This window comes from Syzygium oleosum, unplaced genomic scaffold, assembly GCF_021117445.2.
Source record: "Syzygium oleosum isolate NSW1041296 unplaced genomic scaffold, Sole_v2.1 Sole_v2.03, whole genome shotgun sequence".
Lineage (NCBI taxonomy): Eukaryota > Viridiplantae > Streptophyta > Magnoliopsida > Myrtales > Myrtaceae > Syzygium > Syzygium oleosum.
In genome coordinates, this window is record NW_026607487.1 from 9,813,752 (window position 1) to 9,830,244 (window position 16,493).

At 43.7% G+C, this 16,493-nt stretch overlaps 1 protein-coding gene and 1 pseudogene across 1 annotated transcript; both read left to right on the forward strand.

The window, feature by feature from the left end:
* The first annotated feature begins 981 nt into the window (after nt 1-981).
* On the forward strand, nt 982-12,615 carry LOC115667884 (beta-amyrin 28-monooxygenase-like). Its single transcript, XM_056309369.1, has 4 exons — nt 982-1,500; nt 2,003-2,461; nt 2,565-2,755; nt 12,097-12,615. The coding sequence occupies exons 1-4, from the start codon at nt 990-992 to the stop codon at nt 12,409-12,411; spliced, it is 1,476 nt and encodes a 491-aa protein (XP_056165344.1). The 5' UTR covers nt 982-989; the 3' UTR covers nt 12,412-12,615.
* LOC130137691 (beta-amyrin 28-monooxygenase-like) lies at nt 12,594-16,152 on the forward strand (annotated as a pseudogene).
* The last annotated feature ends 341 nt before the right edge of the window (nt 16,153-16,493 follow it).

Sequence of the window (16,493 nt, forward strand, 5' to 3'; positions counted from 1 at the left end):
ATTTATGTTTTAACAATATAATTTTAAAAAAATAAGAAACAAGTTTTCTTATATTGGGTTAATTTTGTAAGTATTTTAGTTATATGGGTAGAGTATGGATCGAGAAATTCGCACTGCGAATAAATGGATTAATCGGTCAATTTGACCCGATCCAAATCCGTCCAATTTACCTGCTTGACAGGTCTAAATCAGTTAGGCAGATCTAATTAAGGCCTCTTTTGGTTCAACATTTTGGGAAAAGGCTTTTGGCCTAGCATTTGGAATGCTGAAGCCTATTTTTCCCTTCCCAAATTGCCCTCACTCAAATTTCTTTATTCCGATTTTGCCCATGTTACTGTTCATCTTCTTCACCGTGAGGGTGGCCGGCGAAGGGCCGGCGAGGGCGGATCTGGCTAATGAAGGGCCGGTGAGGTCGCCCGACCTAGGCAACGGCCGCCTGGGGTCGGGCGACCGCCCACACGCCGTCGCCTGGGTTGCGTGACCTCAAGCAACGTCGGCCTGGGTTGCGACCCTGGCGGCCGTCGCTAGGGTCACGACCCAGGCCGACGTTGCCTGAGGTCGCGCGACCCAGGCGACGGCGCCTGGGCGGTCGCCCGACCCCAGGCGGCCGTCGCTTGGGTCGGGCGACCTCGCCGGCCCTTCGCTGGCCCTTCGTCGGCCAGATCCGCCCTCGCCGGCCCTTTGCCGGCCACCCTCGCCGGCCACCCTCACGGTGAAAAAGATGAACAGTATTCGAGGCAAAACCAAAATATTAAAAATAAAAATTGCCAAAGCCCTTTGCAAAATTTTTTTTATTAAACACTATTTAGGCCAAAGTAGCTTCACAAATTTTTTTTTACCAAACATCACTTGCATTTTTCCAAGTGACTTTCACCTAAAGGTATTTGCATTCCCCCAAGTAGCATTTGAAAAGCCGAACCAAACGGGCCCTAATAGAGTTTCCAGGTTATAAAAGACGCTTATGCGCAATCCCTTTGCGCATACTCATCATGGACTCACTACTACCTGCTTCATACTTGCTCGCTGTCCTCATTGCCCTCCCCACTTTAGCCGTTTTCCTCTCCATCGCTAAAAGAAGAGTTTCCAGAAAATCATCTCCCCACGGTACTCCTCCTGGCCAATTTGGATGGCCCATCTTAGGCGAAACCCTAGAGCTGCTCCGTGCGGGCAGGGAAGGGAGGCCCGGGAGCTTCCTGGACAAGCGAGTCGACAAGCACGGGCCGTGCGTCTTCACCACATCCCTCTTCGGCGAGCCGACCGCTGTGTTCTGCGGCGCCGCGGGGAACAAGTTCCTCTTCGGCAACGAGAACAGGAAGGTGACAGTGTCGTGGCCGAGCTCGGCGGTCAAGCTGCTCGGCTCATGTATAATCACCCTGGCCGGTGAGGAAGGAAAGGTGATGAGGAGGATGCTAATGAGCATTTTCGACCAGGAAGCCCTCAGGAGGTTCACCATGATCATGGATGAAGTCACTTGCAATCATATCAAAGCTAATTGGGAAGGTATAGCTATATACCATATGATCTACATGTCAATTATCTGCCCACGAAGATACAGCTTGGGTATTTTAACCTTGGAGTTCGGACTTTATATTACTGACCCAGAACCATAAACCTCCATGTGAATGACAAACGCAGGTCCAAGAAACACTTAAGAGTCCACACCAATATATCACCTTCAAAAGGACCTGGCTCTTGAAGTTCAATGTATATGTAAACAATTTAATCGAGAAATTGATGGCATTGAAACTTCTGGTCTCTTTAGTTCGTTAATTACCTTACTTCTCAAGCCAATTAAAACTCTCCCCGTACTGTGGCAATTACAGGACCACTGTATTGCCTATAGTCTTTGATCTCTAGACTATTCATGTTTCTTATATTCTCAACGTCATTAATGAAAATTTGAGGAATATGTAGAAAACTTTGATAGTTCAGGACAACAGAAACATGGAAATTTTGAGCGACGATCTTCTTATTGTCCTGATGTTCTTCGGCATCATTAAAGGCAAAGAAGAGGTGCTCGTGTACCCGACCATCAAGCACTACATCTTCGAGCTCACGTGCCAGCTCTTCCTGAGCATCCGCGATCCACGAGAGATTGCGGACCTCGCACGCCCCTTCGCCGCATTCCTCGAAGGCGTCATAAGCGTCCCTGTCGACCTGCCCGGGACGAGATTCCATGGCGCGAAGAGGGCGGCCAGGTCCATCAGGAAGATGCTCCGAGGGATCATCAAGGAGAGGAGGGCGGCCATGGAGAAGAAGGGGGCAGCGTCCCCGACGCAGGACCTGCTGTCGTATTTGATGGTCACCGCGGACGAGAATGGCCGGTTCTTGACCGAGTCGGAGATCATCAACAACCTGCTCATGCTGCTGGTCGCGAGCCACGACACTACGAGCTGCACCATGACCATGGTGATCAAGTTTCTCGGAGAGTTGTCTCATGTCTACGAGAAAGTTTTGGCTGGTGAGTCTCCTTACCCTTGTGGTTATCCATCTGTTTTACTGTCGTTGATAATCTTTTCGTTCGTGCATGCATGCAATGTCTTTCTGGGAATTGCTACGAGCAGAGCAGAGAGAGATCGCCATGCAAAAGAAATCAGCGGGAGAGGGATTGACGAGAGAAGATGTGCAGAAGATGAGAGATACATGGAGCGTGGTTTTGGAGATCATGAGGCTTGTGCCGCCTGTTATTGGAGGTTTCAGAGTCGCCTTGGAGGATTTCACCTTCGGTGGTTTTACCATTCCCAAGGGACGGAAGGTACGTGAAAAGAAACATAATTTCTTCTAGGACCCGGCTACCATAACGGTACCGTAAGAATAAAATTCTGACGGTGCAATACTAGCCACAATTTTTAATGGAGGAAACTTGCATACTGCTTTGTCCGGTTTAAGCTTTTTTTGACTTTCCATTGTTACCGGGCTTAATTTAAGATTAGAGGATTTAAAAAGGCGCAAGAAGGACCAATCTAAAAGGGAAACCCTCTTCGACCAAAAAAAAAAAAAGGGAAACCCTCACCAATTCTAGTAAGTGAAATTTCTTGAATATAAAAAGAAAAAAATTAAATACCAAATATAGCTAATTACAAGTAGAAAAATATTAAACTAACTAAAAGGAAATCATTAATGTCATTGGAAAGATCTATCAAAATTCAAAAATGAAAAACACTTGAAATGTTGGCATTATAACTAATAACAAATTCATTGTGCATTGAATGGCTCCTAATTCTTTTCAATCAAATCAAATTGATATAGAGGGATTCTCTGATGACCTGAAATCAAGACTAGCGATATCAATTTTGTATAAAACAGGTGAATGAAAGACAAGATCAAAATATAAATAATAAATTAGTAGACGAAAAAATTACCCTGTGTATTTGAATCTCATAGATGAAGATGTGCAAGGACTTGAAACATTGCAACTTAGAATCACGATGAAGCAGTCGAAAAGTGATTTTCTCTCCCTCTCTCGTCATCGTCTTATTAAACCTTTGTTCCAAGAAAATATCCATTATTTTAAAAGTTGCAAATGAATCCTTCATATGTTACTTATTGTTTTAATATTATCATTTGTTTCTTTAAATAAAACTGAAAAAAAAAACTCTCATTATGTGCCTTTTTAAACTTGTGGAAATCTCATTATGTATCCCACATTCCAACTTTAAAACTAGGGGTTAGCAATTGACCGTTCATTTTGTGAAAATAACGGGACCGTTCTCTACTCATTTCCCTTTCTTCTATAATATTTTGCACAAATCGAGGTAGGATTTCAAATCTTTCGACCCGGTTAGTTATCAAAAAATAAAAAATTTAAATTGAGGAGAATAAAAGAAAGGAAAAGAGCCACCGAAAATGTCACGCCCCGTACCCCACGAAGCGACAACATCCCGCGTACAGGTCGAAATTGTGGTGCGACGCTCTCAGGCTACGTCACCGACCCGAAAACCCAAATCAGAGAAAAACACGACACATGCGGAAATGACGTATATAATATATATATATATACACCCGGACAATAAACAAAGCAACCATGAATAGCAAAACACAAGATTGTCAGGATGATAAAACTAAAACACGTATACACACTTTACTGATAATAGTATATACAATATCCACATACGAGAAGTACAACTAACATCGAATGATCTAGAGGTGGCCACGGTTCGGAACCGACCGGTTCCGGTTCGTGGCCAAGTGTGAACCGGAACCGTCCGGTTCCGGGCCGGTTCCGGTTCGGAACCGGTTCCGGGCCGGTTCCTATTTTTTTCTGTTTTTTTTCTTTTCCTTTTCCTTTTCTTTTTTTTTTTCTTCCTCCGCGGCCGGCCATAGCCGGGCCGGCGCGGAGGTCGCGGGCCTCTAGGCGAGGCGGCCCTCGCCGGCGCCGGGCGAGGCCGGTCCTCGCCCGGGCCGGGCGAGGCAGCCTCGCCCGACGCCGGCGAGGTCGAGCCTCGCCACTCGCGCAGGGCCGGCTCGCCCGACGCCGGCGAGGTTGAGCCTCGCGCAGTGTGCAAGGCCGAGCCTTGCGGCGGCCGTGGGCGAGGCCGGCCTCGCCCAGCCCGTGCGAGGCCGGCCGCCCGACGCCGGCGAGGTCGAGCCTCGCTAGCTGGTGTGCGAGGCCGAGCCAGCCTAGCCGGCGGCCGGGCGAGGCCGGCCTCGCCGGCCCCAGGCGAGGGCCGCCCGCCCGACGCCGGCGACCCCGCCGCCCCGCCATCTCGCGCCGGCCCGGCCATGGCTGGCCGGCGGCCGTGGAGGAAGAAAAAAAAATTAAAATATAAATTATAATTTTAAAAAACAGAAACAAGGAAAAAAGACAAAAGAGAAAAAGGAAAAACAGAAAAGGAAAAGGAAAAGAAAAAGAAGAAAAACAGAAAAGGAAAAACAGAAATGAAAATAAAAAAAATTAAAAAAATACTATTCTTGTGATAGAACATTATTTAATATAAATTGTGATTAAAATGTAAATTGTACTCAAATTTGGGGACAAAAAGACAAGAGAGAAAGAGAGGGCTTCAACTTAATAAATTATCATTAAGCACATTACAATTCGTTACAACGATCTTAAAAAAAAAAAGAGTACAATATATATACCCTAAAATTATCCCATGAAGCCATTTCATTTTCATTGCAACTATAGTATGTTGTAATTCAACATCATTTTCATATTCATCAAAAGTTCCGACAATATTAGTACACTCTACTAAAAATAAATGTGTAGTAGGATAATAAACACCAGACAAAGTATAAGTTGCATCATTAAAAACCTTTAAAAGATCTAAAATTTTTTGGCAAATATGCCACTCCTGTGGGTATAAATTAATCTCAGGTATATTATTAGAAATGAATGCACATAATAAATCTTTATATGCTAAAGATTCACTAAGCAAGTGGAAAGTAGAATTCCAACGAGTTGGAACATCTCTTGGAAATCTTTTTGGCTTTTTGCGATTATCTCTACAAAATCTACCCCATTCTTTCATTTTTTTGGGATGTTTCCATAAAAATTGAATCGCCGTTTTTATTGGTTGAAGAAAAATATCAAGAGTTTTCAAACCATCTTGTACACATAAATTTAAAACATGACAAGCACATCTAATGTGAAAAAATTTTCCGCCAAAAGCGGGTTTACAAATATTTTCTAACTCGGCAATTGAAGCAGTATTTGCTGCGGCATTATCAAAACCAATTGAAAAAATTTTGTTAAGCAAATAATATTCTTCTAAAACTTGCCTAATTAGTCTATAAATATTATTTGCCGTATGATGATCATCGAAAACTCTAAATGCAATAACTCTTTTTTGAATAGTCCACTCGTCATCTATCCAATGACATGTTATGCCCATGTAAGAATGATTTTGCCAATGATCACTCCAAATATCACTACCTATATGCACGCATCCATTAAATTGCATAAAAAAAATTTTGTAAATCATTTTTTCCATTTTTGTAAAGATCTTTAATTACTCGTTTAGTTGTATTTCTAGAAACACGTTTTGCTTGTGGAGCACATGCTTTTTGTACAAATTCATTAAAACCAAATCTTTCTCCAAAATTAAATGCTAAATGCTCAACGGAAATAAATTTGCCTAATTCTTCCTTATAAGTTTTTTCATTAAAACGAAATAAAGGGGAAGTGTTAGGATTGACGTACCCGGAAATTTGTTGTTGCCCGATATCGATTCCCGTTTCGGTTGGATGTTTGCTCATAAGACGTCGTTTAAATGTTCCATATCCTTGTCCACCTGTATATTTATATATTTTTCCACAATATTTACAAATTATATCATACCTTTTTTGACCGATATCAAACCTTTCCATTTTCGTGAAGTGATTCCAAATGTCGGATGTAAATTCCCGTTCCGCTTCCTTTGTTGTAGATATTTCAGCAGGAGGATGAAAACTTTCTTGCGTCGGGACGCGCTCCACATCGTGAAAAATGTTGATTTCATCATCTTGAAAATCTGCATATTCACGAGGATCAAAAGAATGATGGGATTCCGTCGCGATATTCTTACCTTTGCCAGTTGGCACTCGACTTCCACTTGCCATTTTTCGAATGGATTGAGAGAATTGAGCGGATTAATTGGGAGAATTAAGAAAGAATTGCGTGGATTGAGAAAATTGAGAGAATTTCAGAGAATTTGAGAGAATTTCGAGTATTGAGAAAATTTGAGACTTGAGAGAAGAGAATTGGAGAGAATTTGAGAGAATTGTGTGTGTATTGTGAGAATTTGAGAGAATTTATAGAAAAAAAATAGAAGAAAATTTAGAATTAAAAAAAATAAAACATAACCGTTGCAATTTTGCAACGGTTATGTGTTTTTTTTTATTATTATTATAAAAACGCCCGTTGGGGCGTAGCCGTTGCCCCAACGGGCCGCAGCCGCAAGGTGCTGCGGGCCTGCACGTCTGCAGGCCCTGCTGCGGATAAACAAATTTTTTTTTTTTTTTGGTTGGGCCGCTGGCCTGCCCCCGTTCTCCCTCTCCCGCCGCAAAGATGGCCTCGTAGCCGTGCCGTAGCCTCGCAGCCTTTTTTTTTTTATTTTTTATTTAATTTTTTTTCTTTTTTTTTTCGCAGAACCGGCCCGGAACCGGCGGTTCCGGGCCGGTTCAAATTTTTCTGGAACCGGAACCGGGACCGTATGCCACGGGCCGGTTCCGATTCCGAACCACGGGCCGGTTCCGGCCGGTTCCGGGCCAAAACCGGCCCGTGGCCACCTCTAATCGAATCGGTCAGTAGCCATGAGGGTCAAAAAAGGATCCATGGCTAGGGTTACTAAGCTGAACCGAGGTGGGCTTCGGTCAAAAGGGTGCAGCCCACTCTAGCTAAAGTCCAAGTCAACCTAGGGGACCCAGTCCGGGTCAGAATCAGAAGACTCTGATGAGAAAGAACTATCTGGCAACTCCTCATCAGAATCTAACGATTCTAGCTCGGACTCAGCCTCCTCGGACTGGTCCTCAGCATCCATAGCATCGGGCTCAGGGTCCTCCTCCATCTGCTGCTCCATCTCATCATCATCATCCGGCTCCATGTCCATCGGCTCGACCTCATCGACCTCGCACTCCACAGGAACGCCATCGGAGCTCCTATAACTCCACGCCACATACTCATGAATCGCAGACTCCAACTCTCCAACATCTACCCATACTAGAGTATAGTATCTAATGTACGCATTCCCCTCCCCTACTGGATGTACGGAAAAAGTCTTCTCAATGAAGTGGGGAATCCCAAAACGCACGAGCGGCTCGGCCATCCTCACTGCCGGGGGTCTGAAAAGTAGGGTTTTCCAACAACCGTGAGATGAAACTCAGCGAGTAAATAACCCCTAATCCTAAACTAGGCTAATGTACACCTCCAGACAGGTAATTCAAACATGCCAATAATGAACCAGTAAAACACTATAATTATCCTGGGCTTACAGCCCAATACATTATCTCGAAGCCCCGCAGGTTAGGCATTCAACAACAATAATACTTACGTGCAATTATTCCGACCCGAAGACCCACAAATATAACGACCCGAAGGCCACGACCCGGAGGCCAACAGTTGATTATAACGACCCGTAGGCCCGACCCGAAGGCCAACAATTTGATAAATCGACCCGTAAGTCCGACCCGAAGGCCAACAATTTGATAAAACGACCCGTAGGCCCGACCAGAAGGCCAACAATTTGATAAAACGACAGGCATGTATAACAATGCACTCCAGTCCAGTTATTTTACAACATGATATGCGGATCACATGCCTGGGAATTCAAGTCAATTACCAAAGCTAACATGCCGAGTACAATTATCCACCAATTAAATGAATTTAACGCACTCTCGGCACATTCAATTAATTCCATTCTAATCCAATCAATCCAACATTTATTCCGCGCAATCATTCCAAAGCAATTTAATGCGCCTAAGGCCCGCCTTGGCAAATCAATCTCAGTAGACATTCTCACCATCACGGGATCGCCCAATAGGGTTTATACAAGCTCTAAATAGCCACCCAATTGCCTAAATTCAAGTCAATAATCAATGAACCAACTAAATCCCAACTTAGGCAATTTGCACAAATTCGGTTGTGTGAACAGTACCAGGACAGAGTACTATTTAGGCCCTAAACCACATTTAAACCACCTCATTAAGCCCTAATCATATACCCTAATCACCTTACACACAAATAAACCTAATTAGGCCCTAATTAAGCCTAATTAACCCCTAAATTACCCCTAGAATGCACAATCAATTCTAGTTCGGGGTTTAGGGATTTTTACTTGCCTAATTCCGACTCGGGACGACGAGAACGGGCGGCCAATTACCGACTCGCGGTGAAATCGGCGGCGGCGTTCCAGGGCAAGCCGGCGGTCCACGGCGGCGCCGGTGAAGTTCTCGGCCACCCAAGGCCGAACAAGGGAGGCTGCTATGGGGTGGCTGAGGACGGCAGAGAGAGAGAGACGGTGAGGGTGAGGTGGTCGGCGTGGGCGATGCACGGGTGGAGGACGGCGGCGGGGCACCGGCGATGGGCGGCGGCGCCCACGGTGCTTGTCCCCGCGGCCAAGAGAGAGAGAAACGAGTGAGAGAGAGAGTGAGACGGGGGATGAGAGGATGGGATGGCGAGGTGGCACGGGACGGCGGCTGGTCCGGCGGTGACAAGCTCCGGCACGGTGGTCCGGCGTGGACACAAGCGGTAAGGGCACCGGCGGTGGAGGAGAACGGTCGTGGAGGAAATGGACGGGGAAGGAGAGAGAAGTGAAGGGGGAGAGAGAGAGAGAGAGAGAGAGAGAGAGAGAGAGAGAGAGAGTTCAGCTAGTCAAAGCTGGTCCAAGCTTGGGTTAGCGGAAGCCAAGTGTCAAAATCTAAGGCCTTTGGACAATTTTGCCTTTAATCCAATGGTCACCATTTGCTCTTATCCAATAATACAAGGGTTAAATGGTCATTTGCCCCTAACCATTGGCTGACCAGACCTTAGTTAATCCAATTGACCTTGGTTAAGTCCCAAAATTTGGTCAAAATTCGGAATTAGTCAAAATGGGCCTAGGGGCATTTTCGTAATTTTCCGATCCCGGATCGAAATTTCAATTTTTGTCCATACCGGTCCTATATATGCGTGGCCAGCATAATATGGTGTCGGATCCATAAAAACCATCCTTTAAGCCCTCGAAAGTCAATCCGAAAGTTTGGAGGGGTAAAACCGTAAATTTTCGTCCCGGGGTCGAAATTCCAATTTTCGACCGTACGCACTCCCGACATGCGTGGCCACTCCAAAATGGCATCGGTTTCGAAAAATAACCTCGTTTGGTCTCGGAAACGGACATCGAGGTCCCCTGGGGCAAAATTGTAATTTTCTCAATTTTTGTCGAAATTTCAGTTTTCAGCCGTACTATTCCCAAACATATGTGGCCACACTAAAATGACGTCGGTATCGCAAAATAGTCGCAAACACCCTCGAAATTTCGACGTCGAAGTTCGGGTCCAATTTGGCGATCAAATTTGCTCGTTTTGAAGTTTTAGGGCCTCTCACTAACGGGCGGCTGTTTAGGGGTTACGCATATCGACCTAGGATTGTCCGAGTTGTGCTGGCCTCGATTTTCGGGAGAGCGTGAGGAATTATCATTAGTGCCGGAGGTCGCGATCGTTCGGACTAAATTCAGGATTCGTTTGTCAGTCGTACTTTCGGTCATGCGGAATCACCCGCGATCCGATCGTACGTTACTGACCATATCAAATCCGTCATTTTCTTAAGATCGGCCCATGTTGGCCCAAAATATTCCCTCGACGTTTCTCGAAATCGGTGCTCATTCGCGATCGGGTCCTTGGTCCACGTACCGTTTCCTATTTAGCCTTTCCCATTTGGTTAGTATCCCGTGATTGATCAAGTCCGGGCAAGACCTACTAAAATCAAACGAAAATTAATGTACACTTTATTGGTCCCGATAACGGGTCAAAATTCGGGATGTTACAGAAAATTTCAAATTATATTCAGTGTGACATATTTGCCATAAACTTTTATTTACGATATCAAAAACCTCAAATTATGCCCGTGGTGACATATTTACCCCCAAACATATTTTTGTGACGTCAAAAACTCCAAACTTGTACTCGTTTGATACATTTACCACCATCGAAGTTCTGTCAAATGATTTTCCAGCCAAAACAAGTCATTTTTATTTCATTTAATCCACATGGACGCCATGTCAACATTGTTTGCGTTCCGTCGTCCACATACGCAGATTTTTAATTGTGCTCGTCAACGAAACCTTAACGGAAGGTAAATTTGTCACATATGTGTAAGTTTAGGATTTTCTGTATCACCAAAAAAAATTTAAGGTAAATGTGTCATAATGGGCATAGTTTAGGATTTTTAATGATTTTTCCCTAAAAGTGAATTACTTCTTAATTTATCAAGGGTTATCTTTTATATAGAGGCAGTGTATGAATTGATACACACAAATCTTATATCGAGTATCGAAATTGAATTATTTTATTGCATTTTTCTAATATGTGTTGATGCTGTAATGCTTGATGATACACTCATACTCTTTTAATTGAATTCTTTTATCACAAAAAAAGGTTATCTTCAAATTTGATATTAAAGAAAAGGAACATTGTAACATCTTCTTGCACATTAGATCGATTTTAAATCTCAAAACACTTTTGAAATTTAGATTCTCAAGTACTTTCTAAGATCCTCACAAAAGTCAAAAGAGTAATAATGGGATTTAATGATCACAATTAGATTCGATGTTCAACAACGGAACATTAGTTGTTTAGTAGTAATCAAACATGAATGAATTGTTCATGCAAAGCATTACCTTTGTCCCGCACTTTGTCAATGAAAGAAAAAAAATATTAGCATAATCTCCGATGTAAAAAATTGAAAAATACGCTCGCTATCTTAAGAAATAGATTTTTTGAAGGAATTTTTTTTAAATAATACGCTTTCAAATTGATATGAAGATCGATCTAATTATGATTATTAATACTTGTTACTAAAAAGAGAAGATCCAAATGATTTTCGTGTAGTTATAAAAAAAATTAGTTTTTCGAGGAAATTTATAACTAATGCTGGAAATAACCGTGATTAATTACACGAAGTTACAAATTGTAGGTAAAAATAGTTGAAGATCGCAAGATTAGTTTTTGTTCATGTTTGGAGCATCACCAAATGAATAAGACAATAACTTGAAAGAACTTTCCCTTTTCGTGGCGCGTCAATTGGTCATTACAGACGAGGGATGTTGAGGAAATTGCCCAATTGATTTTAAATCTATTGTACGGATGACGGTTTAATGATAAACTTTTCAATGCCACGTTAATAATTTCCAACGAAAATTGATCGGAAGTTTAAGACTAAGTTGGTAAAATTGAAAAGTTTATGACTGAATTGACATCCGTATAATAAGTTTATAGGTAATTATCTCAGGCGATGTTATAGGTACTAAAAGAGTTTACAAAAGGTTAAATTTTTGTTCACCTCAGGACCCATGAAATTGGCATTAATTATCACAACTTGCGCCGTGACAGGGCGGCTTTTATGCTAATTAAGCGTAGTAACTATGATCCATTGACAAAAACAATAGTCCAATTAAGCTTACTTGATCAAATTACGTTACACAGCTGATGTGGAGTCCTCTCACCACGAACAACGATCCCGCCGTATTCCCGAGCCCGAAGCTATTCAACATGTCCAGGTTCACGAGGAGCACATTGCCCGCCCCATGCACGTTTGTCCCGTTCGGCGGCGGCCCTCGGATGTGTCTCGGCAAGGACTACGCTCAGCTTCAGATCCTCGTCTTCCTTCACCACCTAGTGAACAACTTCAAATGGACCAATGCAATTCCCGACGAAAAGGTCAAGTTCGAACCGATGCCGATCCCATCACAAGGACTTCCGATTCGCATTCGACCTCATTATGATCGATTGCGATGTTAATTCCCATCGGTGTGTTATTTAAAGCTCGAGTTGTTTAGCTGGCAAGTTAACATCAATAAGCTTAATTCGCGTTAAGTTGCAGGTGGACGTTTCAGTCACAACCTTCATGAGTCCATCTTTGTGATTGTGCCTACGTTTACGTGGTTTTATTGAAACTGCTAGTGTGGCGTGGTAATGTAATAATGGTTGCAGTTGGTTTGAGCAGATTGAAATGTCCATTATGAGGTGTAGATCAGTAGGTGACGGATCGACAATTATTCTTGTCCCGTGCGTAAGCTGTTGTCGATTTCATCGGGTCGCATTTTTCCAGGGTTTTCCTCGGCACAAAAGCAGTTCCGAATCAAAGTCTAACACATGCTTCTTACAACTTGCCTCGAGCTATCGAAAGGATGTGCTTCAGAAAGAATTCAAGAGCTGAAGACCCTCAATATTCCTGATTAGTAAAGATCATAGGATTACTGATATAACTTTCACCGCGTGTTGCAAAGTTACGCAAAGTTTAGCCCCGACATCGGTGCCAGCAGCTTTAGGTGAAGGATTTACTTCCGGGCATTACTCAGATGCAGACCAAACACGATTACTAAACAGTTCGATGATGTCAGATCGACGATACTCAGGGGTGTATATCCATCCACCAATGCATTTGCTATTAAATGAACAAAGATTTATAACAGAAGGAAAGTTTTGATCGACTCAATCTTAAAAGGCTAAAATACAAAATTGATTGACAATCAAACATTAAGGCAAGTATATCTCACAACGGATAAAGCTCTACTTATGGAAACTAAGATTCTGATTGTATGGGAGATCAGATTCAGCGGGATTCAGATTTTGTCAACCAACGGCTACTCAATCGATTTTATACAAATCTTTCCAAGATGAAAATTGGAATATGATCCTCTGAAGACTGTCCAACAGCTAGTTTGGAAGTGAATGAGTATAAAAGAAGATTAATGAGGAGCAGAAGGTAGAGAACGAAGTCAAAAATCAACAAGTCCAAAGTCTGAACATACTCCGATTCTACTACTTGTATTTCCTGAGCCTAACACTAAGATCTTGAGAGACATTTTGTAAAAGTGATTGTATAAGATAGAGAGTTCTATCATTCACAGAGTAATATCACTCGGAACTTGTAATTCTTTTTTATCACATAATGGAATCCAGCCAGTAGGCTGTTAGCGTTGGAGAGTGGACGTAGGCTTGATCTAAGCCGAACCACTATAATTTCTTGTGTGCAATTTCTCTATCCCCAAACTTTTATTCTATCTTTTATACTGCACACTAGCACATTGTCTATAAAGTCTGCTCATAATCTAAATATCTTTCAGACTTCAATCTTGATCATTTGTTTCTGCTTTAAAAATTGATCAAAATCTTTAGATCACCTATTCACCCCCGTTTAGGTGATCTTTGCTAGCTACATCAAAAACCACCAGGCCAAACCTCCCGCCGGGGAGCTTCGGATGGCTGATCATCGGCGAGATCCTTAGGTTCCTCCGTTCCCAGCACGACGGGAGCCCGGAGACGTTAATCCAAGACCGGATGAACAAGTACAACACCCCCGTGTTCAAGACCTCCCTGCTGGGCGAGCGGATGGTGTTTTTGTGTGGGCCAGCGGGCAATAGGTTCCTGTTCTCTAACGACGGAAAGAAGGTGGCGCTGTGGTAGCTGAGCTCGGTTAGGAAGCTGATGGGGAGCTGCCTCGTCTCCAAGGCCGGCCACGAGGCAAGGTTGGACAAGAAAATGCTGATGAGCTTCTTCAACCCGGAGGCGCTCATGAGGAGCGTTGGTGTCATCGATGAGGTGACGATGGGCCACCTGAGAACGCACTGGGAAGGTATGTGCCTAGTCAACCATCATTAATCATTGACTAGATTTGAGATTCGCATTGTCTGTGATTCTACATGGATCTCACGGTGCTCTCTAAACTTCGTTCGATTGGATCTTTCGAGATTAAAACTAGTCTTGCGAGTTAGTCGTCACGAATATTCAAATGGAACTTGACGTTAACATTGGCGTTTCTGAACATATGCTCGAGCAATTTCTAAATGTTGACTCATCACCAAACTAAAACAATTGCATTTATATGTGAAGGAAAAGATTATCTGGAGGCCTACTCCAATGGGATTATATCCTAAATAGAATCAGAATAATCACACAGATAATAAAAAAATTGACACACAAGTTTATCCAGGTTCACCTCAGAATAGGGCTACGTCCTGCAAAGGGATTCCACTATGATATTTAGGTTTTCAACCACAACCACTTGTTACAAAGATCTTTCATACGAGTACAATATATATAGGACTTAAAATGGGCCAAAAGCCCAAGCCATCCGAATCCCTTTGATTCCACAACAAACGGGTCAGTAAACCCGATTTTGTTTCGGGGGCACTGCCCTTGTCCGCTCACTGGGGAGCGGAACCCGCGCCCGCTGTCCAGGAAGCGGGACCCCCGACATTCCGCGCGTAGGGATCACATGTTGTCGGTTCATACTTTGATTTTTCTAAGCTCACGTGGGCATGCCTGGTATGAGAACAAAGGCCCTTGAAGTATTCGCCAACTCCAACATACTCCACCCTGAAGCAGCACACCTTCGACCTCACGTGCCGGCTGTTCATGAGCATCATAGACCCGCAGCTCGTCTTGAGGCTTGCCGACCACTTCCACGTGTTTCTCAAGGGAGTTGTTAACCTCCCCCTCAACGTCCCTGGCACAAACTTTAACCGGTCGAAGAAAGCGGCTGATTCCATCAGGAAGGAGCTCCGGGTGTTGGTGAAGCGGTGCCGGACGGAGCTGGAGAAGAAGATGGTGTCCCCAGCAAGACATCATGTCGCACCTGATCGTGAACGGGGACGAGAACGGGAAGCTCATGCCTGAGGTGGAGATCATAAACAACATGTTGAACCTCCTATTCGCTGGCCACGATACGTCCACTTCGACTCTAGTGTTGATCATAAAGTACCTGAGTGTGCTGCCTCATGTACTTGAGATGGTCATTGCCGGTTAGTCCCTCTCTGTCCCTGATTTTCCTAGTCACCAGCGCAATTTCATTGGCTTACATGTACGTACGTAACATTTGCATTTGCCAGAGCGAAGGGAAATTGCGGCATTGAAGGGGAGGGATGAGCTTCTTCAGTGGGGGGATTTGCAGAAGATGAGATACTCCTGGAATGTCATCTCGGAAGTCATGAGGATGACCGCGCCGGAATACGGTTCTTTCCGCGAGGCCATGGTGAATTTCACGTACGAAGGATACACCATTCCCAAAGGCTGGAAGGTAATGGATTTGCTCATTCTCTGTTAATACATCATACCTGCTTATGTCCTTCTTGAGAGTGCGTACTCAAACGGGCCTGCAGTGCGAAATGGACGAGCCCTAGGCAACGCGGTTTTCGTTCTTGGATAAAGGCTTACTCGTTTATTTCTTGATTTATCATGCGTAGTTACATTGTAGTACATGCTTAACACACAGAGCCAAACTACTACCCAAGAACGCTGACCTTCGACGAATCAAGATTCGAGGGATCGGGACATGCTCTGTATACGTACGTCCCATTTGGAGGTGGCCTGAGGATGTGTTTGGGGCTCGAGTTTGCGAGGGCGGAGCTGCTCGTGTTCTTGCACAATCTGGTGAATCAATTTCACTGGAGTCTGGTCAATCCCGATGAGAAAATAATCTACGAGCCCATGCCTATACCAGTTGAAGGACTTCCCATCTGTCTTCCACCTCGCGACTAGCTTCTTCTTTCTTGAATGGAGATTAGCCACTTGATGCGGTACTTCATCATCAATAAGCTACGTGCTTGTTTCTGCCTTACCATGAAGCCTAAACGCTTGGCATCCAAATAATTGAAATTCCCTTATGTTTGTGTATCTTACAGTTCCGAGAGCCTTCGTCCGCTTGATGTTTGTCAAATAAGCTCGCAATGCTTAGGATAAACTTTTGATAATTCTTGGAAAAAAAATGGGCTTTGTTAGCATAACAGTCTTTGGGCTATTATTAGAATAACACCATATTATGAGCCACAAATTCTTGAAGAAGTGGACTCCACAACAATTTTTAATTATTCTTTATTTTT

What these genes read in the sequence shown, in the direction of transcription:
- LOC115667884 (XM_056309369.1), top strand. Translation starts at nt 990, where the DNA reads ATGGACTCACTACTACCTGCTTCATACTTGCTCGCTGTCCTCATTGCC. An exon ending in CTACGAGAAAGTTTTGGCTG is followed by an intron (nt 2,462 to 2,564) that starts GTGAGTCTCCTT and finishes TGCTACGAGCAG; the next exon opens with AGCAGAGAGAGATCGCCATG. An exon ending in CCATTCCCAAGGGACGGAAG is followed by an intron (nt 2,756 to 12,096) that starts GTACGTGAAAAG and finishes TACGTTACACAG; the next exon opens with CTGATGTGGAGTCCTCTCAC.